The 27,250-nt window shown below is 33.6% G+C and overlaps 1 protein-coding gene across 1 annotated transcript in view; it reads right to left on the bottom strand.

The window, feature by feature from the left end:
- Positions 1 to 26,782, bottom strand: part of LOC145695019 (uncharacterized) — a 43,045-nt gene extending 16,263 nt beyond the window's left edge. Inside the window, exon 1 of the mRNA XM_081771847.1 lies at positions 26,447 to 26,782. Coding sequence (XP_081627973.1) covers positions 26,447 to 26,458 — 12 coding nt within the window. The 5' untranslated portion in view covers positions 26,459 to 26,782. The remainder of the gene's footprint in view (positions 1 to 26,446) is intronic.
- Between the last annotated feature and the right edge of the window lie 468 nt (positions 26,783 to 27,250).

Raw genomic sequence — 27,250 nt, 5'->3', positions numbered from 1 at the left:
AAACATACAGTATACTACGTGAATTGTCCGAAAAATATGAAATTTTTAATAAAATTTTCGAACCTTTCGAAACGAAGATTAAACCATGGAGTTTGAAAACACGTAAAAACTATACGTAACTACGAGCCAATTGAACTGAACTCTCCTCTTTTAAACAAACATTTTACGTCTTGTTCGTACTTTTCCCGGCACACCGGACGACTTTCCGAAAAAGAAACAATCCCGTTAAAAATGAGGCGTCTGGTCACCCTATTTTAGGCCTCTTCCCTGTTTCTTATTTAATGTGTGTTATAATAGCTACTTCATTTTAACGAATTTTGAACTTTCAATATAATGAATGGAATTTTGTCTTTTGGTCTGTATTTAACTTTGAGTTTTCAAAGTATATTTAAAAATGGTCCTGTCTCACAATACGTGTGTATCAGGGATGTCCAGTAGGTAGATTCTGAGGGTCCGGAACTCACCCCCCAAAATCCCAACTTTTCTGTAAATTTAGTGTAATTTTAGGGGTGATTTTACAAATTTTAATTAATTTACCTTCATATTGAATTTGGATCGCCACGAAAATCTTCGGGATCCCCCCACCAAATTCAATTCCTGGGTATGTTCCTGATGTGTAATATAAAATGACGAAATCATGTTAGACATAATGTTGGTTGATATCCTCGTAATGATAAGCTGCAAGAGGAAAATATTCGACAGAGCCTAAGTCTTGTGCAAACAACGAATGTGACATATAGTCAAGATTTTCTTCTGTGACGAAATGATGTGCCATAATCACCGCCTCCTCGATTCACTTACCTGCCTGTTCATTCTTTTCAAAAACCATTGCCTCCCGCGTGAACGCTTGTTTTCTAATTTCGACGCTAGAGTGCAGCACGTACTGCCCATTTTTGTGAGTAAATCTCTATGGTTTGCATAGGAATGACCACACTTTTCCAATAGTTTAGAAAAGAAAATGGTCTTATATTGTTGGGTATCATTCTGCAAAGCAAGAAAAGGCAAGTTGGAATACAATGGAGTGTTATTTCATGAAATACCATCCGATAATGAACTATGTAAGAAAATTAATAGGGGAATACATGAGGGATACTAGATTTTCCGTTTCTTCCTCAAGCTTTTGGCAGTTGCATATACGAAACTCTCTAAGTCAATAAACTAACTGTATACTCCACATTTGATGAGTTGAACAATGGGGTGGGTATATTGATGAGGAGTTATGAAATAAAAAAGATCTCCAGTATTAGACTTCCAAACTATACTATGTATAAGTGTTGGCAGTCTTATAGAACGGCTATGTCCTTCGGTTGACAGGTATCAGAGCAAAAACGGCAAGAGCTAACGACATGCAGTTTTCGGGGATCGATTCAGTGTCCCAGGAATATTTTCCATCTCCTTGGACTACCTTCTACTTAAGCCGGAGGTGGTTGAAATCGACCATTTCCGGTTTCAACAGTAAAGCTTATAGCTCAAAACGGTGATAGATAGCCACAAACTGTTTTCGGAAATTGATTCATGGTCTCAGGGAAATAACCCATCTGCACCCCTATATCTTAGTAAAACTGGAAGTTGAAGAAATTCAGTACTCCGTCCAGTTTCAATGTTGATTTTCATATAGCAAAACCGGTAAGAGATTTTGCGAAAGGTTTCCCAGTAATCGATTCAGTCCCAAGAATGTACTCCATGTCTTCAATATAGTATTCAATTTGCATAGCTTGGAAGTCTACTGTAGTTTCACTGTCTGAAACGATACTCACTTGTAATTTTGAATATTGTTGCTCTCGAGACAAGATTTAAGCTACTTCATCTCAAGAAGCTGTTCTATATTGTGAGACAGTTTTGTCATCTCGTTTCTCATAGACAGTTGCTGTTTCGTGTCGTGGGCAACACTAATTTTAATACTAAAACAATGTACAATTTAGCTTAGAGTAAAAACAATCTATATAACATGTTGTGGTGTGGTTTGCGATAGCCCAAAGTCTGGAAAGTGTATTGGAAAATGTACAATTCTTTGTGTTTCACATTTGTATTAGTAATGACTACTGTTGGGGTTTAAACTTCCTTATTATATATAGGGTGGCCCAAAAGTAGGTATACAGTAACTTACTGATCAATCCATTGCTTTTTATATCATTTCTTATTGCTATCCATAAGGTAGACTTAGTTCCTTTATTATTTATTCTTAATGTCTTTGTACTTATATCTTAAGCTCGGAACAGCCGAAACAAATCAACCTATAAGCTAGAATGATATACCTGATCGATTCCGGGGTGTAGGCGTATACCTACTTTTGAGCCACCCTGTGCATTCAGATGCAGAAGACATATATGAGGATTTTAAGGCAAATTGCATTCAAATTATACCAAATATCGCATATTCATAAGTACCATGCGGGGGGCCGGGACCCCCGCCCCGGGATCGGCACCCTTGATTATAGCATCAGAGTTCCTTCACACGAGAGCATAAAATTATATATATATTCTATTTAGGCCAATATATGATTGTGCGTATTCTTTCATTTTTGTGCCTCAGCTGTAACATCAACAAATGTGTTCCTATTTGAACATTTTTTTTTTTTTTTTTGGTACTTCAATGATTACCGCATATTATATCCTTTACGCAAACCATTTAGATTTCTTTACATTCTTTATATTAACATGTATTGTATACGTACAAATGTCAAACTGCAACGCTACAGGATTGACTGTCAAACGGTAGGATGGCATGGTAAGACCTGCCATCTAGTGGCGAATTCGTGACGAAAGGTACACGCATTTTTTGGCTGATTGAGCAGGCAGCTAGAGGGAGCGGACGGATGTAGAAGGCAGTGGCCATAATCTGTGTTAAATTCGCGTGCTAATTTGGCGCCTATCTCAAATGATCTTTTGTGTCTTATCACAGATTTTGTTTTCAAAATTAAACTCCAAATCATTGCATACAATGTAAAAATACGATATGATGAAAAATCACAGAAATACTGTACTTCTTGCAATTACGATAAATCATATCACATCGTTGGCTAGTTCATTTGAAGTTTAGCATTCCAATTAGCATCAAGGCTATATGAGACGTGAAACTACAACTCAACGTGGTATTCGGATCATATGAGTACCCATCGGAAATCGAACCCGGGCCTCCCACGCCCAAGGCACGTACACTAATCATATAGAGGGAATTCCATATTACTTCGTGTATATGTATGTCCAAAATTTTGTTACAAATATTAAGGTACTTTTTGTAAATTTATGTGCAAGTATTGCAGATCCTGCAGTGGATGTAACAACAGGGAGTTCTTGAAAATTGAAATATTTTCAGTAATAAAACTTCACTATAATAAATTAAAAATGTTACATTACATCTTAGTAGGTAAATTACATCTGTTTCATATTTTAAATTTTTGTAATATAGTAATATGGAAGTAATATTACTACATTGCATTTTACATATTTAACTTAAATTATATTCGGAGGCCCTCAAAATTTCAATATACTTGTATTTTACTGTACTTGTTTCCTGGTAAAGCTAAAAATGTTCTATATTAATAGGATCTGAGGTACTACAATTATTTTACCAGCTCCTTTCCTTTCTTTTTTCATGAACCAACATGCAACGAGTTTGCCAATTTAGCTTTTTAGATCACTAATCCGTGGCCGAAAGTTCACAATATATTGCTTCTGGCTCGTAATTCAGCTTTTACATGACTTCTTATAGTAGCAGGATATGAAGAATTTTATTCCGGACATGCGCTGCAGTTCTCTTGTGTAATCAGTGCGTTGTAATTATTTCTTGTATTGTACACGTTACAGTCCACAGATAACGGACATGTCTTAACTTTTGTGCAACAATTATTACTCTCTTTTAACACAGAATTAGTCGGGTCAAAAAAAGAAGGGAACTAGAGAGTATGAAGACAGAAATACATCTTTCCCCATTTCTAGCTTTTTTTTTTTAAATACGTTTCAGTTTTCGACTTTTCTATATAACTGAGAAAATTTTGGTAGGTATGTATTTGTTGTTTACATTAAACTATTTTGTCATTTTTTTTTCAGAAGAAACCAGTTGAGAATGCTCCAAGAGCATTGCCAGAACGAACTTAAAAAGAATTATTTTTTCCTTATTAACTTCTTCAGGTTTTATACCAATTGTTCTATGTACTTTTTTTTTATTATTTTGCTCATTAAACAATTCTTGTAATCTATCTATCTATCTATATATTGCTTCTGGCTCGTAATTCAGCTTTTACATGACTCCAAAGAAAGGTTTATATATTTGTCTCCAATCCTTTCGACAATGAGATCTCGAAAACCACAACTGCTAGAAAGGTGCCGTTTTCGCTGGTCGATTCCAAATTTTGTGTAGATTGTCCACTTCTAATTGAATGTTTAAAAAAAACGTAACCGTTATTTCTTTATTACATTTTTAGGGATACACTAAAAGTGTTGAAATTTTAAAAAAAATCATATCCTATGAGTTATACATTCCAACACAACATGGTTGTATACAGGGGTTGTACACCTCTCAGGTGTTTGTTAATGGCTAAAAGATAATGGAAAACGAAGGACAACCACTTTTTCAGGATAAGATGAATCTTTATCGTTTGAAGTGCTTTGCCCAATGAACACCATATATCACCGACATTATAATTAATTGTGCATGTAATGTATTTGCTTATTACACACTGCATCCAAGAAGAAAGAAAACACTGATCATACATGAATTAGAAACTCCAACCGGAAGTAGGCTCAATCTTGCAAACGGTGCGAGATATTGAAAAAAATAATCGAAAAAATCTCCTCTTTATGGTACCCCTTGCCGATTTTTTTTTTTTTTTTTTTAATCAAGACGTCTTTCACTTGTGGCTGTAAAGGAACATGTATAAATGTTGTGAGGAATGACAAGGAGATTCATGCTTATATGTGAATGATGCGCTATGTGGAGAGCGCAGGTTCAGCTAGTCCATTTTATAATTTCCTTGAGTACTAAATTTTTTCCATATGTTTTATTTAAAAATTCTGTTAAAACGTTCTACGATGTGTTGTTTTATGAAGACCCATGCTCAAAATGAAGAGATCAAAATTGAAAAAAAAAAAACAAAATATCTCTCTATGACTTACGGTTCCCAAGAAATGGCTCCTTAAATCTCCCGAAATCCGACCTTATTTTGGTTATATATCTGTGGAACAGTGGTCAGTTAGCCAGAGGCCACCAGTTACTATTTGATACCAAGATGTTCACTATCCTCTTAGGTATTGATCAACCCCAATATGATCTCTCTATGATTTACGGTTTCCGAGATATAACTTCTTAAATCTCCCAAAATCGGAACTTCTTGGCCAATATCTCGGGAACGGTAAGAGTGATGCGAAAAATTGATGCTCTATCCAATGGAGAGCTCAAAATTGAGAAATTTGCAAGTAACAGACACACACATACACAGAGACATAGAGAATTCAGTAACGAACTTTTTAAGTTTGTTGAAAGGAAGAAAGAAACTTCTTAAACCCGATATACAGGTTTATAATAAAAATCGTTTATGATCCATGTTAATCAAGGGGGCGCGATGGGTCAGTGGTAGAGCATTCACCTCCGGTGCTTAGGGTCCCTGGCTCGATCCCAGCTCGCACCGTGTGGACTTTGTGGTGAATAAACACCGTGCTCGTGGGTTTTCTCGGGATTCTCCCGTTTCCTCCCACTTTCTTCATTCCACCATTTCATTCATTTCTCATAATCAACGTCTCCTTTAGCCTAATCGGCACAAGCGTGGGACGTAAAACTAAAAGATATCATTTCCATGTTAATCAAAGCTGTTAATTCATCCATGTCCATTACTGCTTGCTGTTAACCAAAACCAGTACTCTTTGCTGAGCATCATTCCCTTCTTAAGAAAACTGAATGAATCTTGCAGTTGCCTGGAAACAATGATACATAGTTTGGTACAGGAAACAATATCCCTTTCTTTTTCGCTTTCTGATTGTGTTTTCAAGAAATGTAATATAAAAAAGAAGTTCATAAGCTACTAAAGTAATTGTCTTTTTATTGTTCTTGTTCATGTTAGTTTTTTCTATTACTATTATTATTATTATTTTGAGGTCGAGTTTCAATAACATTTAATCCTTCGCTGATAAAAAGAAAGAAGGCATTTATCTTCTTCTTTTTTTTATTTCCCTTCCCTGATGACACATTACACGTGCACTGTTCTCACTTTCTTTCTGTCCTCTTTCTATCACATGTGACTTGCCGCGTGAGTTTAGGAAATATACAGTGTACTGTACACAAAGGGTTGACAACGTACTTCACGCATGCCAATCGAGGCACGCGGTTTAAATTTTCGTACCTTAAAGAGTAATCTACAAACAAAGAAAATTCTCATATACTGTCATTCAAAATTTATATATATTTCATATATATTTCATATATTATATATAGTTTTATTTCAATTTGTTATTGCTACACTTATGGACCTTTATATAGCTTTTTGTTTATACTTGTTATTGTTAATTTTATATTCTATGTTATATAGTTTCAGTGTAAAATGGCTGCCTTGCTGTATCTGGAACTTTGGCAAATAAATAAATAAATAAATAAATAAATAAATAAATAAATAAATAAATAAATATATATATATATATATATATATATATATATATATATATATAAGAAACTTTTCCATTTAAATAACTAATTAATTTTGTTTCTTCTCGTGGTAATTAAAGCGTTGAGAAAATGAAAGAATTAGAAACAATACTAACGATGCGATGTTTTTCCTGCTATTTCCAAGAGTAGAAATTGAACAAGACACTTTCACGGGTACCCTACATCTGAATTTCTGAGTTTCCAGCCATTGATGTTTATAGAGGCTGATCTGTTCCAATCAGAACAAATTTCAGTTCTTGCCAAGTAAAATAATAAATTACATCACCATCTAGCATGCTCGAGGTGATGGCCTCGGTATTAACCAATTTATGTTGCTGCAGCAAACTTCGATGCAATTGTGCTAGGGACGGATTTTCCCTTTTCTGTTTGCATCTAGTCACTTAACGGGAGTAATATCTAGTCACTTAACGGGAATATCCTCGAACTGAATAGCATGAATATTAGTCGCATCTACCATGCATCGGTACAAGGACAGTGAAGCTTTCGCCGTTCGGCTTGAGGCTTGTCCTAACAGTTCCACAAGATGGGTGTTGCCGCTATACAATAATGTTATATCTTCTCTCTAAACTATAGAGAGGACGTGTTGTTCTAATAAATAGCACTAGTTTTGACATTTTCTTCGACCTTCCGAGTTTAGAACCTTGTTCTGTAACAAAAGAAGCTTCAAACCTTTCAAGAAACTTCCTTTGAATCGACGTACAAAGGTATACTGGTCTTTTACATGAGCATCTCTGTTGGTAATGACCCGAACTCTTCCAGTCACTTATGTAAATATATGATTCTTCCATTGTCACAACAAATTTCAAACTAGTGCTCACACAGCATTCTGTACTTGCTATGTCGCTCCGCGATATACTGTTCGCTGGTCTTGGAGACAGTGCAGCCTCAATTTTTGATAGATTGCACAATTTACTGTTGATCGGTCTACTTGTAATCGTTTGATCATAAGATTCTGTGTGGATGGACTCTCACAGGTTGCCATATCCCACATCTTCTTTAGTACGTATACTGTATGTCTTGTGAGCCACTGACTCTCTCTTTCGACGCGATTTATGTTGGTAATGTGGGTTATGGAGTAGGTGTTTAATTATATTACCAGTTATCCATCCCACCATAAATCCATTGTTATGACACTGTTCTACCATGCGGAAAGTGCTAAAGTGCATATGAAAAGAGCCATGATATACCCTCCCAAAAGCTATTGCTTCGGTAGCCGCTATTAAGCCATGTGTCATACATGTCGCAAAGAAGAAAAAAAATTAGAAGCTATGACACAAGTGACGGGAGTCTATGATATTTAAGTTTCTTGCACCTAATCATCCGACGTAGTAAGCGTATTTACTAACTAACTAATGAAAAAAAGAAAGAAAAAGAAGAAGAAACTGATTATGAGTACTATGTAATTTCCATTTAATTGGATCTACGGTGACTGATACGTTAAAGCGAGTGGTCCAGAAGTTTGCTTCAGCTGTATCCCAGTCCAAGACTTCTATTGGAAGTTATGACTCAACATGAAGAACGTTATATTATCTCTATACGTCTCAAATGTTAGGCAATATACTAAGGTGGCACATTAATGGATACATTATAAAAGAACGGTAGGCATGTATTCTTTTGAATATGTTTCTGATACGTCTTGGCTCAGAAATAAAATACATGGTTCAGCATGATGACCTTTGTGTACACTGCATTTTTTTGTGCTTCCGATTGATTGATAGGTCTTTGACCTGAATTAAGAACATCAACAACAAATATGAAAAGATAACAGGAAGTTGTAAAGGATTAAATATTTCCAAAGCACAGACCATTATATTATATCAGCCAAAAACATATAGAAGTAGTTTTTAAAAATAATTAGTATTTTATATATCTAGTATAAATGTAGTAGTTGTAAATTTAACGCTAACATTGGTCAAATTATATGAATTGGTAAAATACATATATGAGGCTAAGTTTTATATTCTGTATCCTAATATGGGAAATTACAAACGTTGCCAAAGCAACTAGTAGAACGTTTACCGTGGCCATTTAATTACCATATGCGCATTAGATGCGGGAGATCTGGGTTCCATTTCTTGTAGGAGCTCATCTGAGTCAGATTTTCCATTAAGCAGGGGTACCCACAAAGGGGGGCTATGACGCAAACTCCGTCAATGAAATATTTGGGGGGGTTAAAATCTATATAAATATGTTTGAGGGGTGTAAAAATTAATCGAAAAGAAGATTTTTTCATGGAAGAACACCTACGGATAGACAATTGAGGGGGGGTGCGTCATGGACATAAGGGGGGGTGGGCACCACTGCATTAAGCTATAGATTCGCGTCTCATATAGCATCATAGCATCACTGTTCACACATATATGTAATAAATTTAACATTTTAACATATATATATATATATATATATATATATATATATATATATATATATATATATATATATATATATTGATTAGAGTTCAACAAACGTTTTCGGAATACAGGTTTAATGAGGCGGGGTGTAATGCGTCACACACAGTCTAAGCTTATATGCTTATTGTACGTCAGAAAATTTATTTCTACATTCTTAAATTTCCAGTCATACCCCATGGGACTGCGCGCCTCACCTGTTGGAAATCACTATTTTAGACTAATACCTGTTGGATAGTTCTAGTTATATGCTAGGAAGCGTTACGGGAACGTAACGCATATATACCTGGCAGAATGAGGTTGTAAAAATTGTCTGTGACAACATTTCGGATGTTAAGAAGATTTCTACTAAAATGTTATACTACACACAATACATTAAGTTTAGGATTTTGGGATGATGTATTCACATTGATAATATTTAGACAATAGCGTATATGTGGTGTTCATTTAGAGTTTGTTAGAATATTTCGGGATGAGACGAGAAAAGGTCTTCTCAATATCAAAATGAGACGAGAATTCGACAAAATTACAAGACAAGAAATCTTTATTTCTAGTCTCGTGGTCAACACTAGCCGCATAGAATTTTTTTTATATATATAATTATATTCAGTTTCCATCCATAAGATATACAATGATAGAATACAAGCATCATTGAATTCTATTTAGCAACTTTGGGGGAACAGTGGCTCAGTAGTAGATAGGTTACCTCTGGTGCGTGGGGTCCCTAGTTCGACCCCCTGCCAAGTAAATTTATGGTACACAACATCGTCTCTGTGGGTTTTCTCGGGGTACACTCGTTTTCCTCCTATTTTCTCATTCCACCAATTCTTCCATCATCATTCATTTGCTTTAATAATCGTCTCCTGTAGCCTAACAGGAATAATGGTAAGACGTTAAACTCAAAGATTTCATTTCATTTCTATTCAGCAACCTTGAAGTTACATTAAAAAAAAAAAAAAAAACTGCAACGTACGACAACTTATATTGAAGAAATTGCAATGGTAGTGATAGTGCATTCCTTTCTGCTGCAAAGAATCACTGGTTCGATTCTAGGCCATGTAAATTTGTACTGTATAACATCGTGCCCGTGGTTTTGTTTTTTCGAAATTTTCCAAATTTTCCCTATATTCTGATTCGACTAATTATTTTATATGTATTTATTTTCATTAATCATCCGTGTCTTTTAGACTTCAGGATATAATATCTGGAACATAAAACTGGAAATATTATTTCATTTTGGAGTAATTGGAGGTAACAAGTTGAGCATATGATTTTAAGCAAATCACCACACAGTGACACTACATGGGCATTCCAGAAATTAAATTGCACCTTGACACAATCACATCATTCTTCATTTTGCTACAATGTAACTGTTGTAATGCCTTTAATGTTCAATTATGCTGAGAAACATAATAATTTTCTTTCTCATCAGCAGTAAATACATAACTGAAATCATTTTACAGTTATTATGATGATGACATATCCTGAGAACCTTCTCATATTGGTTACATTAAGAGAATTAAGCCAAGATGGGTATCTTCAGTAGAGTATTTTCACTTATAATAATTTCAAACATAAATTATTTCCTGAAAGTCCTGAAAGGCGGGTATAAAAATATATAACATTTGTTTCCGGAAATCTCTAAATCGATTTTTCTTTTGTATAACTTTTTATAGCAATTTTGCTTTCTTTTTTTGTTCCCACAAATGCTGATAAATTCTTTGTAATATCCATCATTAAAGTCAACTTTATTATCACGTAATGAAAGAAATTCCCTTTCTTGGGCTCAGTAGCAATGATTTGTTATTTGAATGACAAGATTACACATGTGAAAAGAGACAATCATTAGTATGCAAAAGACTTGGGAATTCAAATTATCTTTTCCAAACAAGTAATTTATTTTTAATTAATTTGTAACAAAAATCTATAACAAATGGATATAAGTTTGTCATTGAACTCCACGAAAGGTGCTTAAAGAAAACTTTTACGAGTAATATTAAATAAACCTTTAGTAATAGCATATCCATAATTCTATAACAGTGATTGCAACTTGATTAAAAGGAAAATCACATATAGATAAGTGAAAATGTGGGGAAATGGAGAAACACTGACTTCATACTTCTCTAATTTATTTGAGCACTAACAGAAGTGGTTGCTTTTCACACAGGAAGAATATGGTTTAATAAATATTAAATCAGAAAATATGAATAGTATAGAAATTGCATTTCTTTCCCTCTTTCGAAAGGAATTAAAAAAAAAAAAAAAACATCTGAAACACGTATTCTCTGATTGAATCACAAGATCCAATATATTTCAATAAAAAAAATCTTGTATGCCTTATTTCTAGAGAACCACATATAGTGTAGCTAAACCCAAACTATCACTTAACTCACTATGATGTCCATATTCCATAGTAAATACGAAAACTCGATTTAGGGGGGTCGTTCAAAAATTTTTTTGTAGCCCCCTGATCAAAAAACTAATTATTGGCCAATATTGCAACTTTTTTATGCATTTTTAAAATCATTCCTAAAATTCTTGTTTTTAATAAAGAATTTATACACCGAATTTCATATCTCAAAATTAAGCGATTTCTCATGTTGGAAATTTTAGATATTGTAGAGATTGCTCTAACTTCGCTTTTTCAAGAAGTCAAATTCTCGATAATGCTGAAACATGTTTCTAGTTATTTTAAATGAAAGTTTATATCTAAAGATTCATTCTCCTGTCGTGAATACGCAAAAAAGAAGAAGAAAAAGAAGAAAGAATGCTATGTTACTCTCCAGCTTACGATGCGTATTTGAAAAAATAAACTCTTTTTTATTCCTTGCTTTCGTGACGAAAGTTTTTTATTTCTTCAAAATTTGACGTTTTTAGCAATAGTATTGTCTGGAAATTGATGAGAAGTCACTTACTCGGTTGAGAAAGTGTTAGGTATTTAAGGGAAATTTATTTCCTTTCATTCCTGAAGTCTTGCCTCTAATTTGGTTATATTATGTCCGCCTATGCACATACATTATGAGCTGCCTGGGTGGCAAGTGCCTCAAGTCCAAAATTTATTTATTTTCAGGAGAGAAATTAGAAGTTCAACGTCTCATGAAAATTTTATGTTTCTGTTATGTTGGCAACCAAAATCATAATTATGTAGTTAACAGTTTCATAATTTACTGTTTACAAAAATCTTTTTGAAAAGTACGGTAACCAAATATAGAAGTGAAGGATGGTATTGTCATCGAAACGACTCACATATATTTAATGGTGTTTTAAATTTGAGAACGTGATAGCTTTCTTCCTGGAATAGCCTTGTTCGTAACGTTGAGAATTGAGAAAAGTACTCTTAATTACGAAAGTTAAATTTTGACTCACCTCCCCCCAGAAAATCTTAATTGATCTAAATCTGCAGAAAATCATTCTATGGCTTGCAAAAGACCCATATATACCTACTTTAGGATATTAGTTAAAAATGGGCTTCAACCTCTTTGCTTCTTAATTGATAATTGATTGTCAATAATGTAAAAGTATTAACCCTTGAATGCATGTTTTTTATTTTTTTTATTTTGAAAAAAATACCATGAGTAGAATTTAATGTTGTAAATTATAGGAAAACAAATTTAAAACACTAAGATCAAAACTTAGGATAATAATTCATTATTAAGTGTTTGTAGCTATGTAATGCAATTTACACTTCGAACCCGTATTAAAATATTTACTTTGTGGATATCGTTTGTTTTTAGTTCTAGACATGTATATATATTGCACTATAAAATAACTAAAAGGTAGGACATAACTATCACTTCACAAAAAAAGTTTTCATTGAAGGGTTAAATATAGGATTCCATTAGACATCAACCACTAGAAAAGACTAGTCTAAACCTCATAATGAGCAAATTATTATGAGTGAATGTAATAAATAAGATGACGCAGAAATTCAGGCAAGTTCTTGTGGCTAAATTATTAATGCTGCTTTATCTCGTGGAATTCGGTTTTAAATCTCATTGGATACTCATTTTGTTAAATCCTTCTAGACTCATGTCACAAGTGTAACCTCAGTGGAACAGATGGATATTAAAACCTAGACACGCAAACGATCTCTACTATATTTACGTTGACTTCTATCTAGTTTTACGATAATCACAATTTTTCCTCCTTGTATTTCAATCTTAGCCAATTTACAAGCAGTACAAATTTACATTCCTTTTTTCTGACTTATTTTATACAACCACAAAATCTGAACATTGGAAGATAAAATTCCGAAGATATTTGTGTAAACACAAATTAGATATGCAGCTTATCACCAAGGTAGTTTGTTTCGTTCAGCTCATATACACGGTGGTAGGTAACTCCACCGACAAACTTTGGGAGGTGATTACTTATATGAAATGAAAGAAAAAAGTTCTAATAAACATGGGACAAAAAACGTCTCCTTTCAGAGTTCAGAGTTGGCGAAACGAACTGTAAAGAGGAAATTGAGGTATAGGGATACTCCTTTAAGTACTAATAACGCGTTCGTTTCGCAGATAACGGACGATGGTAAAACATGGATATTTAGATAGTTCGCATACTAGTTCCTGTGTAATTCCTTAAACCGCTTGGGATAGGTCCTATAGTTTCTAAGGCAGGGCGTTTCGAAATATGATTTTTCGAATTTTCGGCGGTTCATAACTCTGAAATGAGACGTTTTTCGACCTATGTTTATAAGAACTTTTTTCTTTCATTTCATATAAGGAATCACCTCCCAAAGTTTGTCGGTGGAGTTACCTACCACATGCATGCTTCACAAAGAAATACTTCTTCTTTATTCGATTGAATGTTCTTATTATTTCTGTAGCGCTCTTTATCTCGAAAACCTAGAGAACGAAAGCAACTATTGTGAAATGTATGAAGTATGTGTTGCCCTGTACCTCGGAGACGAAAAGAACTTTCAAGAAGTGTGTGTGTGTAACGCCCTGAATCTCAAAAACAAAATGAGCTATTGAAAAGCATATCATGCATGTAACGACCTGGATCTCGAGAACGAAAAGAGCTACCGAGAAACATATGATGTATGTAAGCCTCTGTATCTTGAGAAAGAAAAGAGAGCCATCGAGAAATGCATAATGGCTCGTTCATCCCATATTTCAAGAATGATAAAAGCTATTGAAAAACCGGCCAGATTAGGTACCATCATCTTTGATTAAACAAATTATTTGAACGTGTCTATCAGTGTCGTCACGTGAAGTTCATTCGGTGGGAGCTTTGACTGGATTGGAAATGAAATGAAATATGTAATTTAAAACTTTCACTATTTGTACTTTCTTTGTTGATTTAAATGTGCAAACATTCTTCTTCCTTTGATATGAACAGAAACTTATAATGGCTTAATTTTACTGATTTTCTTTTCAAATCTACATCAAACGCATTATTTTGTGTACAAAAAAAGTAATATATAATTTTATTACTTATAAATCAAATTTAATTTTAAACTAATATTAAATTCATATAAATGCATTATTTTGTAAAGTAAAGACCAGCCTTTAAGTAGACTTGAATTAGACTTGACAATCACAACATCAATTTGACACGCATAAGCAAATCAAGTCCACTTTTTGTCATTTTGGACATAATTTAAGATTTGTATCTGAAGCTCCTTCAGAGCTTAAAAGATTCATTCCCAGATATTGTAAATAACACTTATAATGTAAGAAACAAAGGAATCAAGTCCACTTTTGGTCATTTTGGACATATTTCATCTTTAAGATCTCTATTTGAAGCTCCTTTCAGAGCTTAAAAGCTCCATTCCCAGATATTGTAAATAACACTTATAATGTAAGAAACAAAGGAATCAAGTCCACTTTTGGTCATTTTGGACATATTTCATCTTTAAGATCTCTATTTGAAGCTCCTTTCAGAGCTTAAAAGCTCCATTCCCAGATATTGTAAATAACACTTATAATGTAAGAAACAAAGGAATCAAGTCCACTTTTGGTCATTTTGGACATATTTCATCTTTAAGATCTCTATTTGAAGCTCCTTTCAGAGCTTAAAAGCTCCATTCCCAGATATTGTAAATAACACTTATAATGTAAGAAACAAAGGAATCAAGTCCACTTTTGGTCATTTTGGACATATTTCATCTTTAAGATCTCTATTTGAAGCTCCTTTCAGAGCTTAAAAGCTCCATTCCCAGATATTGTAAATAACATTTATAATGTAAGAAACAAAGGAATCAAGTCCACTTTTGATCGTCTTGGACATATTTCATCTTTAAGATCTCTATCTGTGGTTCCTTTCAGGAAATGGAGCTCCTGTCATAGTAAATAACTCTTATAATGTAAAACAGTGTTAACTGTTTATAACGACTCTATAGAAAAGCGTCGTCAACCTGGTTCGTCTTGTAAAATATAAGTTACGAAGCGATAATTACCTTTCTTTATGCAAAAATCAACTCAGATATTCAAAGATCATTAGTCTCACCTTTATTGCTTGTTATGTCTTAAATATTCTCTTTTTAAAACCGTGAAATACATAAATTCACTTGACTAGGTCAACACATAACATGTACATAGTCACAACTATCCCATAATAATCTCTTACATATATTAAAAACATTCTTCTTTTCTGTTAATTTAAAATGAACATTCTACTAAGTATATTACATATTTATGAGCACTTTTTGCCCATGGTACAGGTATATATTATACAAACTAAAGTATTTCGTTATAGAAAATGTCGCCCGATAAAGGGACTGAATATAAAAGTCATGAGTGGGCTTGGCTTTTATATTCAAGAACCGCTGGTCTGATTACATTAATGTTCGTACATTACATATGTTCTTTATATTTTGATCACACCTCATATATATATCTTCATTACATTTTGGTTAACCCTCATATATATAAAATATTATTTATTATCATTCACAATAAATCTTTGATTTCATTAATATTTATCTTTTATTACATTATTATTTATTCTTTATTACTATTAAAAACATCGTCGCTTATAAATATAATTAACGAGGGTGAAACACAAATTATGAAGATTACTAGTTTTGAACATTATTACAAACGGTGATATGACAAATAATATTTGTTCTTTTAGGGCGCATTGTATAACAAATAAGTTAGATGTTGCAATTTTAATGTATACATAGTAGCACTAAGATGTCATAAATAAAGGAGAATTTCATTCAAGGTAGTCATTGAATAATTGATTTTATAGGATGGATCTTATTCTTAACATAATCTTTGACAATTAAACACAAATCAATCTAATATAAATAATCTTTGCCTTTAACTAATTATAAATTGAATTATGATTCTTCACATTAATAAGAAAGAATAAAAATTAAACATAACCTACGTTTGAATAATCAAATAGAAGTAAATAAATTTATTTTACAGAAACAAAAGACACCCTTTTGTTATTATATAAACACATTTTTCATTATTATTATTATTTTTCATTCTTATTTATTTGATCAAGAATGTTGGGTGCTACTAACTCTTTAACTAGATGCATTTCAAATATTTATAACAATCGTTTTCATTATTAATATTAACACAAACTTTAAAACGAAAATTCACAAGAATCTATAACCAACATGGGTTTAACCTAATTTCGTTAACGGTAATCATGTTACATTCGCACTGGCATATGAATCTAATAAAGTGCACTGTACCGCACAATCGTGATTAGGTTCTACATTAGGTTGTACATGTCTTGCATCGTGATTTGCATTTGGATACGAAGTACCATCTCGTGAACAATGATTATGTCTATACATAGGATTGGTAGCATTTCTAGGATTTCGATATGTATTTCTATTATTTTTGTGTCTACTTCGGTTGATTAGGTTAGGCGGATTCCCTACATAGCCTTGTCTATTTTGTTCATTTTGATTGCTAGAGTATACTCGTCTTAGGTTCGGTTCAGTATTATTCACACTTCGGATATCCAAATTCCGAACAGGGACCAAATGATCTGAAGTATTCTTATTTTTACCCATTCCTGGTTGTGTTAGATTCATAGCGTGATATTGAGTTTCGTAGCATTGCACAAGCATTAATAAATGACTGAAACTCATACACTGGGTGGAAAATAAGATCTGCTGTAATTTAAATGGAAGCAAATTGCGAATCGATGCAATTATTCTTGATTCCGATTGCAAGGGATTAACAACCTTTAATTCATTATAGACATTTACAACAAACTCTACAATAGATTTGTGCAATCGAGGATTGAAATGTTGATTTCTAAGAGTGGCATCTCTGTTTGCCAGCAAAAAGTCATTTTCGTAATTCGCGATCAATGCCGCTTTAAATTCCTCATATGTACTAATGTGATCACGTATTGCCTTAAACCATAAGGAACAAGGTGGGAGTAATACATGGGGTATTAATTTCATGTATTGTGATCGGTCGATAGACATTATATTGCATTCGTCTTGGAATTTCTCTAAGAAAGAACTAGCATTTTCATTGCACTTACCACTAAATTTACTCATGGCTTTGATTTCGCTCATCTTGACACTTAACTTTACCTTTCTTTTCTCACTCCTTGTTCTTGTGGTAGGATAATTCCGATCCGTGGCGTGCTGTGTCATGATACCATCAATATTTCGTTCATCAGTGATCTTCGGACAATTTTCCTCTAATATAATATCCTCCTCAGATTCCGGCGAAGGCGTATTTATATCCGGTGATTGGGGAAACTCGAAGCGATCACTGCCCAGATTATTGCGATAAATGTTGTCTCTAGCCTGTAACGTTTTAATTTCTTCCTGCATAGTAGCCAACTGGATCTTTTGCTGTTTAACGGAAGATTCTATTAACGTTAAATCTTTTTTAACAGCACAGATTTCATGATTTTGATGATCGTGCTTTTCTTGACACTCATCGGCTATCCTTTTTAATTTCTCTTCAAACTGTGAGGATGTGTCGTTCATCACCTGGACGATTGTTTGTTTCGTATCGTCTGATTTCAGTTCTATCCGTTCTATCCGTCTACTTAATTCTTCATACTGCTTGCTAGCTTCGTTGAATTTCAGTTCTATCTTCTGTTCCATAGTCTGGCTAACTTCGTTGAATTTCAGTTCTATCTTCTGTTCCAAGGTCTTGTTAGCTTCATAGAACTTCAGTTCTATCTTCTGTTCCATGGTCTGGTTAGCTTCATTAAATTTCAGTTCCATGGTCTGGTTAGCTTCGTTGAACTTCTGTTCCATGATCTTGTTAGCTTCATAGAACTTCAGTTCTATCTTCTGTTCCATGGTCTGGTTAGTTTCATTAAATTTCAGTTCCATGGTCTGGTTAGATTCGTTTAACTTCTGTTCCATGGTCTTGCTAGCTTCATAGAACTTCTGTTCCATGTTTGTGTTAGATTCATTGAGCTTCTGTTCCATGGTTTGTTTTATCTCGGTCGTCATTTGCATAATTTGTCGCTGCACAGCTAACAAAAGTCGATCCTCAGATGACAAACTTGGTGTTGCACTAATTTCACCTTGATTACTGGTATTTGATTCCTGTTGCACTATTTCACTATCCATTATTCTTTTGATGACCTTACCGCTTCGTAATACGGTTAAGTTTGTATTCATAAATGGTAATATCCAAGTAAATTCAGCCCTACTTTCCTTCTTCGGGAACTGAATTTTCAAAAGTCCCGGGTTTGGTAAACCAAATTTTTATAACGACTCTATAGAAAAGCGTCGTCAACCTGGTTCGTCTTGTAAAATATAAGTTACGAAGCGATAATTACCTTTCTTTATGCAAAAATCAACTCAGATATTCAAAGATCATTAGTCTCACCTTTATTGCTTGTTATGTCTTAAATATTCTCTTTTTAAAACCGTGAAATACATAAATTCACTTGACTAGGTCAACACATAACATGTACATAGTCACAACTATCCCATAATAATCTCTTACATATATTAAAAACATTCTTCTTTTCTGTTAATTTAAAATGAACATTCTACTAAGTATATTACATATTTATGAGCACTTTTTGCCCATGGTACAGGTATATATTATACAAACTAAAGTATTTCGTTATATGTTCCACATAATTAAACGTAATATTCACATTTATATCTCATTTTCTCACAACTTCGGTAACTGGGTTTGGTTCCCCTGTGCTCCGATTGCCTCCTTTGTCGGAGGGTCTGAATTTCTCTTTGGACAAGGACATTAGATATTATCTTTCACTACGCATTTCATCAATGTGATTCACTTCTCATCGTTTCCTTCAGTCTAAAGAGTAGAATCGTAGAACGTAAACCTTTAAAAGTATTATTAAAATAAAAGTAGTATTAAAGAAAATAGAATGGAAATAAACTCACTGTTTCAAAGAAAACAGAATACTTCTGTGTGTAAATCAATGGGCTAAGAAAGCTATATAGCACAGAAACAAAGTAGTATTAACGCCTTACTCTTAAGTGTTGCAGGCTAAACGAGCAGGAAGATAAATACAAAAAGAAAAAAAGAAAGAAAAGAAAAGAAAGAAATGAAATGAAATCTTTCAGTTTTACGTCCCGCGATGATGAGAAATGAATGCAATGGTGGAATGAACAAAGTGGAAGGAAACGGGAGAACCCCGAGAAAATCCACAAACTCGGCACTTATCCACTACAAAGTCCACTTAGCACGAGCTGGGATCGAACCAAGAATCCGATGCACGAGAGGTGAATGCTCTACCATTGAGCCACCGAGCCTCACAAATACAAAAGAATTATTACGGATCATGTGATGAAATGATAAAATGAATAAAAACATGACAATAGCAAGAATATCTAGAACATATGTTTGTTGAGTACGAACTAACATGGATAGGAGTCGAATCTGGGACTCTGGGACTCTTTGCACCAGGGATCATTCCCTCCACAACTATCAACTAATCTATTTAAAATCAATTTCTGCATTTTAGAGAACGTATTTACATTTGTTCATAACAATAATTTAGTCGAATAAGAATTAATATTGATATGTGTAAAAAATCAACCTTATGCTAATGCGAATTTTCTTTCATGATATATAGAGATCAGATGTTAGGCAAAATGCCTCTTTCTCACTATTAAGAGATATAATAAAAATGAATGCTCTACAGTTCGTTAGGAGGATGTCTGTTTCAATTTCATCAAAACTTTTATTTTCTATTTGACATATTATCTATACTATTTCTCAAATGTAATATATTGCCTATTCCGTACGTTAGGATGACTACATTGCTCTGTTGTTTCAAGAAAGGTTCCTGTTTGTTTCGAGAAATATAATAATAATAATAATAATAATAATAATAATAATAATAATAATAATAATAATAATAATAATAGAAACTAACTTATGTCCAAAGATTCTAGCCAATGCATCGGAAAAATACTTCCGCGAGAAAGGCGAGCTAGTATAGCGGCAAATAAGGAATCTGACAAATTAAAATTCATTTTATAAATTAAAATCGATTTTCAACAAGTGCTAACAGGTGAAAATGTACAAAGTGACTAAGTGAGTTTGATCTACATGTTCTTACATCATGTAAGGAAAAAAAATCTTACTCAATTACATCAATAGAAGTAGAAAGATTGTTTACCGTTTTAAATGTGTTGGAAGATCGTAAACAATACGTCAATTGACATTAAAAAAAAGAAAAACATGTTGTTGTGTGCAATCCCAATTAGACAGATAATCACAATTCCCCTGTGATTGACTGGTACAATGTGTTAAATTATAACTATATTTAATAGTTTTTCTACTAATTTTAAAGTCACTAATAATTTCTTTATTTGGACTGTCGTATGTAAAGTAATACTTCGTATTGTTATGATACAGTGCTGTAAATAATTTATTTATGAGGTATATATATATATATGTATATAAAGAGAGGATTTAGTGTTTATTTGGACCCCTTGGTGCCAAGTGGCCTAACTAAAAAAAAAAGAACTATTGTTTCATTTACTTCTATAGATGTGTATATTTTCTAAAATATTTTTTGTAAACATTTTGCAGCCAACATAACAGAAATATAAATTGTTTCAGAAAATGGAGCTTCAAATTTGGAATAAAATTCAATTTTAGAGATAGGCAACTTGGCATTCATTTCTTTAAAATATTAAAGTGATCTATTTCTTTAAAATACTCAATTATCTTAGAACAACCGCAGGTATGTTTCTAGATTATTTGAAAACTGCGTACAACATTACTTATGTTTTAATGTGTCAATAAAACATTATCTTCATTATTTCGACTCAGATTTTAATGCGTATTATATACTCCTTAGTATTTGAGTTATACTAAGTTCCTGTTTTCCATGTTTCCAGCGCGTAAACGTAAGGTCTCTAATGCAATTAAGCTCTTCAAATCGAAATGAATTGTACTATAGTGATTATGTCTGTCTGAGAGAGCATTAATTACATTCTGACCCGTAATCCTAATCTTGATTTTCGTGTATGCTTTCCTGGAAACACTTCTGGGGTTGGCTTCTCTTTCTCTTGTTCTTTTACCGTAATATTCACTACAGCGTAAATATACGTATGTGCTTGTGATTTCTAAGCGGAACTGAATTTGGAACACCCATGATGTACTGTATGTCACTAAGGGATGTTTAACGATAACTTTGCTGAAAATCTTCATATTCCATGAAAAACGAATGCAGAAAGTATTTTTGTACAAACTAATTCAAAATGAGAATGTCAACTAAAAGTTCATCCACTTGAGCATATAAAGATTTCTCTTCAAAACGCATAATTGATAATATTTACATGTTTTCCGATTACTTGATCATTTTTACCCATAAATTCGATTTTGACGGTTAGATATAGAAGTAACACCATTTAATACGCACAACTGAATTATCATTTTTTTAAAATTAAAAAAATGCAATTTTATTCCCATCTGAAGATGAGCGGGCCGCAGAAGGTAACACCTTCTCTTGGGTCATGAGTATTTATTTATTGAAGTTTACATTGAAAGATGGGCATTGGTTACAGGATTCATTCACAGTGTGACCACCCAGCAAAAATATTTCGTACTAACCTATGCAGAAAAAACTACTAGATCTGGAGAAAAAGTACTAAAATGTTATCTGCTTCCGTTTTAACCTATTTTTGACATTTTACGATATTAATATCTTACTAGAAGGTTTCCACCAACTCCCCCTACCTGGATGGGGGAGTGACCTCCCACATTCTTGAAACAACCCGAACTTTAAATTTTTTACAGTCAAAATTTGATACAAACCGTGCAAACCATTTAGACCCTCCCAATTTTGACTCTACATACCCAAAATAAAAGTCTTGGCGGAATTCCTGCTTCATTGTCGTATTAGAACTCACTGTAAAACCACTAAAGTAATACAAGTTTGACAAATATAGAGGATGTAGGGAGAAAACAAGAAATATCATAAAATGGGCTTATTAAGAAAATCGAGTTTTAATTGCTTAATAGCCTGCTGTTTAAACGGATCATCAAATATGTAATATTCTTTACTGTGATCATTTATTAGTTTTAACCCTTTGTTCTTTGAAACTTTTGTACTTCCTATTTTCCTCAATAGCATGAACTATAAGTTACAGCAAAAAATCGATAAATTTTCATGAGATTACTTTTTCTCTCCAAAATGTTTTTATGAGAATCGAGGAAGAGAAAAGTACTAGATTTGTTAATGAACGTACCAGGACCGCAAGCAGCCACAGAGGTTTGGTGGGGGGGGGGGGGGCATGGATGTTACAGGGGGCCAAGTCATTAAAAATTCTCTTGCACATATCTAAATTGTGTGTTTTTTTTTTTTTGGTGTGTGTGTTGATGTCTGAAGGGGCTACGAAAAGTTTAGGGAGGACCAGGACCCCTCTAGTTGCGGGCCTGAAACGGACTAGAACATTATAATATTATAAAAGGTACTAGATCTAGTACGAAAGTGCTAGCGGTGGTCACACTGTTCATTCGTTGATCAATTTTGGTTTATATCACAAAATTACAAGTAAATTTAACTTTATATGGGCTAAGGCCTAAAATTTACCCGTAACTGATTGTCCTCGCTCCTAAAAATAACCTACTTTATATATATAAATAAATAAATGTTCAATACACTTATTTTCAAAATAAAATTTATATGCATTTCTCGAATTCTTTCTTATGAAAATTATCCGAAATAAATCTGTCAGTTCTTAATTTGCATATAATTATCTAATGCCATCTAACTTTTAAAGAAACAAACAAACGTCATTCGGGAAAGAGTGGATTTCGTTAACCCCCAGAATCACTGCTAAATACGTTGTCCGAAAGTCTAGATCACCTAACTTCCTATCACTTTATCAGCATACCCCTTTCTCAGTGACTATTTTTATTGTACGAAATTTGGTTACGAATAGATCAGCAGTTTGTGCAGTTAGTTGGTCCAAAGAAACACCGAGGTGATTCCATAAGATTGATACCTACCGTTTAATATTACTCATTTCAAGTTTTATGTCATATCTTTCAATGCTTTTTGACCAAATGGCATTGTTTTCGTTTGATTTCCTTCGATGTCCCTTAATGTGTAAGATAGAATGGGTCTTTTGGGGGTTTTGTCCAGTAATCGAGCCCTTTTGAATTTGCCGGTTGGATTTGAACGTTGCTTTTCAGTGTCAACGTTATCTGTGAAACTTTTGAACTATTATTAAGGTTTTCATCCAAAACAAGTAACCTGACCAAGGATCAAACCCGGCACTATACCCACAGAAGACATCTACATTAACCATTGAGTCACGGCCGGAATATTCCCATGGAAAGGAGGGAGTTTGGTGAGGAGGAGCCTACTCTCTGTGAAGCCCGATTGTAGCTCAGAGTTTACTGAAAATAATCATCCCTAATCACGGGATGTGCACGAGACGAGACGAGACAGAATTTTCCTGACAAAACTCTAGTCGAGACAGAGCTCTTCCAATGGAGAAATATACATTTTTCGAGCTGAGACATCACTTTTACAGCACATTTTTAAAAAAAACGAGACAAACTCAAAATCTTGACTTGTGCGCATTCCCGTCTTTCAGATAGTGTTTGCACACAAGATGAGAAACTTATACCTATCGTCGTTGAAAACCAGACAAGAAGTGCATTTTCACACTCGAGACAAGGCGAAAAACATGACAATTCTCGTTTCATTTTCGAGAGGAGAAAATTTTACGATTCTCGTCGCAGGGGCGGATCCAGGGGTGGGGGCGATCGGGGCGATTGTCCCCCCCCGGAAGAGGAAACTTTCTTATTTTATATATATATATAAATAAAACTAATCCCAAAGTTTGGAGCCCTTAAAAGTAGCAGTATGACAACCCACCGCCCCCCCCAGAAGTCGGTCCTGGATCCGCCCCTGTCTCGTCGTAGTCAACACAAGTTCACCCACGTATTAGATCTCAAACACTATTATAGTGTTATATGATTCGTAGTAAAAAAAAAACTATAAACTGATAAAGTGATTGTACTATGAAGATAATTATGAGCTAAAGATATTCAAGTTATTACACAATATTCTCTAATACTAAATATGGTTTAAATGTTGTTACATCACACACTTCATAGGCCTCTCGTGACACGGAAGGATTCTGAAAACTTGTAGATGAAATTAAGAAAGAAGTCAGGACATACATTTTGTACATGAACTTACAAGACGAGAAATAATTATTCGAGAATCCAGATGAGACAATAATTTGTCAAAATAAATTACGAGACGAGATGAGACAACTTTACGTCTCGTGAGCAACACTACTTTGAGAAACTCAGTGTCGCATAATGTTATAAAACAAAACCAATTAATCAAATATGTAATATAAAGAAGTCATTGCAATGTTGTTGGATCAGAGTATTATACAGGGTGTTTCAAAACAGCACCGACAACGTTTGAGACATGATTCCTGATACCAAGATAAGACAAAAAAGTATAGACTAGTCTGGGTGTGCACAAATGCTTCCTTTTAGAGTTATAGGCTGCCAAAAACATGAAAAAAATGAACTTTAAAGGTCAGTAGCTCCAATACTATGGGACCTACCGTAGTCGGGTCAAGACTTCACTTAGGAACTAATATGTACGCTTTCCAAAATTACGTGTTTCAAAATCCTAAGGTAGTAACGCAACAATTTTTATAGAGGGTGTTTGACTATGGGAATATAAATTGAAGTACTCACAAACTACAGTTCTTTGTGGTAAATGGGGGGGGGGGGAGGTATCTAAGGACTGAGAATCGAACTTGAAATGAAGTTTGATTGATGGCTCAAACACGGCAGTTCAGCCAAGGAATTCTTTTAAAATGACCACATATCTTACATTCGATATCATCCTCAATTTTATGTTGAAACTGGTTTGCTCTAAATGACATTTTAAAAAATTGATGTAGTAAATAATCTTATTATAACTTATAAAGTTCATTAACAACATTAAAGAGTTCGTTACTCATATGTCTTAGGAGTATTTCATGTAGGACACAAGATTGTTTAATGTAGGATTGTTTAATTACTTGTGAGATTGATATAATCCACTCTTTTGCTCAAATCCATTCATCGGAACTCAAATCCCGATGACAGATCTCATGCGTGCTTGTTAGGTAAGCGTCTAACACCACTTAAAAAGATGGCCGGTATTTTAACATTTCTTTACTAAATTTAGGCACTGACTCCTACGAAATATTATGGAACGATTTAGAGCTACACGTTTATATATGCACTGCATAATATCAGAAATTTTAACCCAAAGCAAAGAACGTTGGGGTAAGGGTAAAGTAACTCAGTGATGAATATCTTATCTACAGCGTAAGGATCTTTGGCTCTAACCTATCCCATGTGCGCTTGTTATGTTCATGAGTTTTCTCGGGTTATCCAATCTTTTTTGCTACCTTCTCATTATACTAGTTCTTCCATTGTAATTCATCTGGTATATAATTCCCTTCTTAAACCTATAAGGTAATTATAGCTTAAAAACATATAACTAAAGATTTCTTACTAGTGTTTCAAAATTTAGTGATTTTAGCAACAATATATTGCTTTACGTCATGCAAAATAGCATGGGAATCAATCTTATATTAGTTTAGGATTCCTAATTTTACCTAGGTATTAAATGAGGCTTTAATTTTTATAAAATTTTATAAAATTTCAAATTGTGCTCTGTTGATAAGAGTGTAAAATTTGTTAGTACACCTGGAGGTACATGAATTGTAAGCAAGGTAAGGTCTTAATTAAAATGTGCATTATATATATATATATATATATATATATATATATATATATATATATATATATATATATATATATATATATATATATATATATATTGTACAATATGAGCCTTGTTGATACAAAAATACCGCAGCACCAATATTTACTTTTGTTAATAGGATGTGCTATAAAATACGTAATTTATATCATAAAAAGAGAGAAATAATAACTTACCAAGGACTTCATCGTCGCCGACTAAAATGTGAATATCACTGGAAAAAGCTTGGGCGCGACTAAGTGCCACCACCTGACCTTGTTATACTTTTTATAGTTATCACTTCAGTGCGTTACTTTCGCCATTTAAAAAAAACGAAGAAATTTCTCCGCATCAGGAGGTTAGCACGAACCACTCCCGACACGCTAGAGGACTCACGATCATTCCCTCCAAACACATACAATCACATACTACATATCCTCGCACTCGTGTATACCGTATTAAGGAGCGAAGAGAGAGAGACTGACTGACGTGCACCCACCCACAACGTCAAGGCACCAACAGCCAGTCAGGAAAAAGGTAGACGATTGTCTTCTTTTTTTCAGAAAAAAAGGAAAAACAATTCCCTATTCTTGTTTCCAGAACGCGTAATATCCAACTCGATGGTCGAATTGACGATAGGTATCATTTCGTAACATTCTTTTTTTTTTTTTTCATGACCGTTTGTTATTGTTATGTTTTAAGGAAACTCTCTCAAGAATAACTGTGAATCACTCTTCCTTCCATTCGTATCTTGACAGTTACTACGATATAATCCACAACATAAAACCATTTACTTCATTCATGACGCTAAGAACGTCTTCCCACACAATTCAGATTTCCACTACTTATTACTGTTTTTTTTTTTTTTTCCTGGTGTTTTAATTTACCTCTCAATTGTGATACAGTTTTCTTTTTAATGCATTCATAACTGCACCCTTCTGATTGTTATATATGAAACGTTTCCAGTTGTTGTAGTACCTTGTCTGCAAATTATAACAATA

The sequence above is a fragment of the Thermobia domestica genome, chromosome 9 (genome assembly GCF_964235325.1).
Source record: "Thermobia domestica chromosome 9, izTheDome1.hap1.1, whole genome shotgun sequence".
Lineage (NCBI taxonomy): Eukaryota > Metazoa > Arthropoda > Insecta > Zygentoma > Lepismatidae > Thermobia > Thermobia domestica.
The sequence above is the reverse complement of the archived record's forward strand: the minus strand, read 5'-3'. Positions and strand labels throughout refer to the sequence as shown.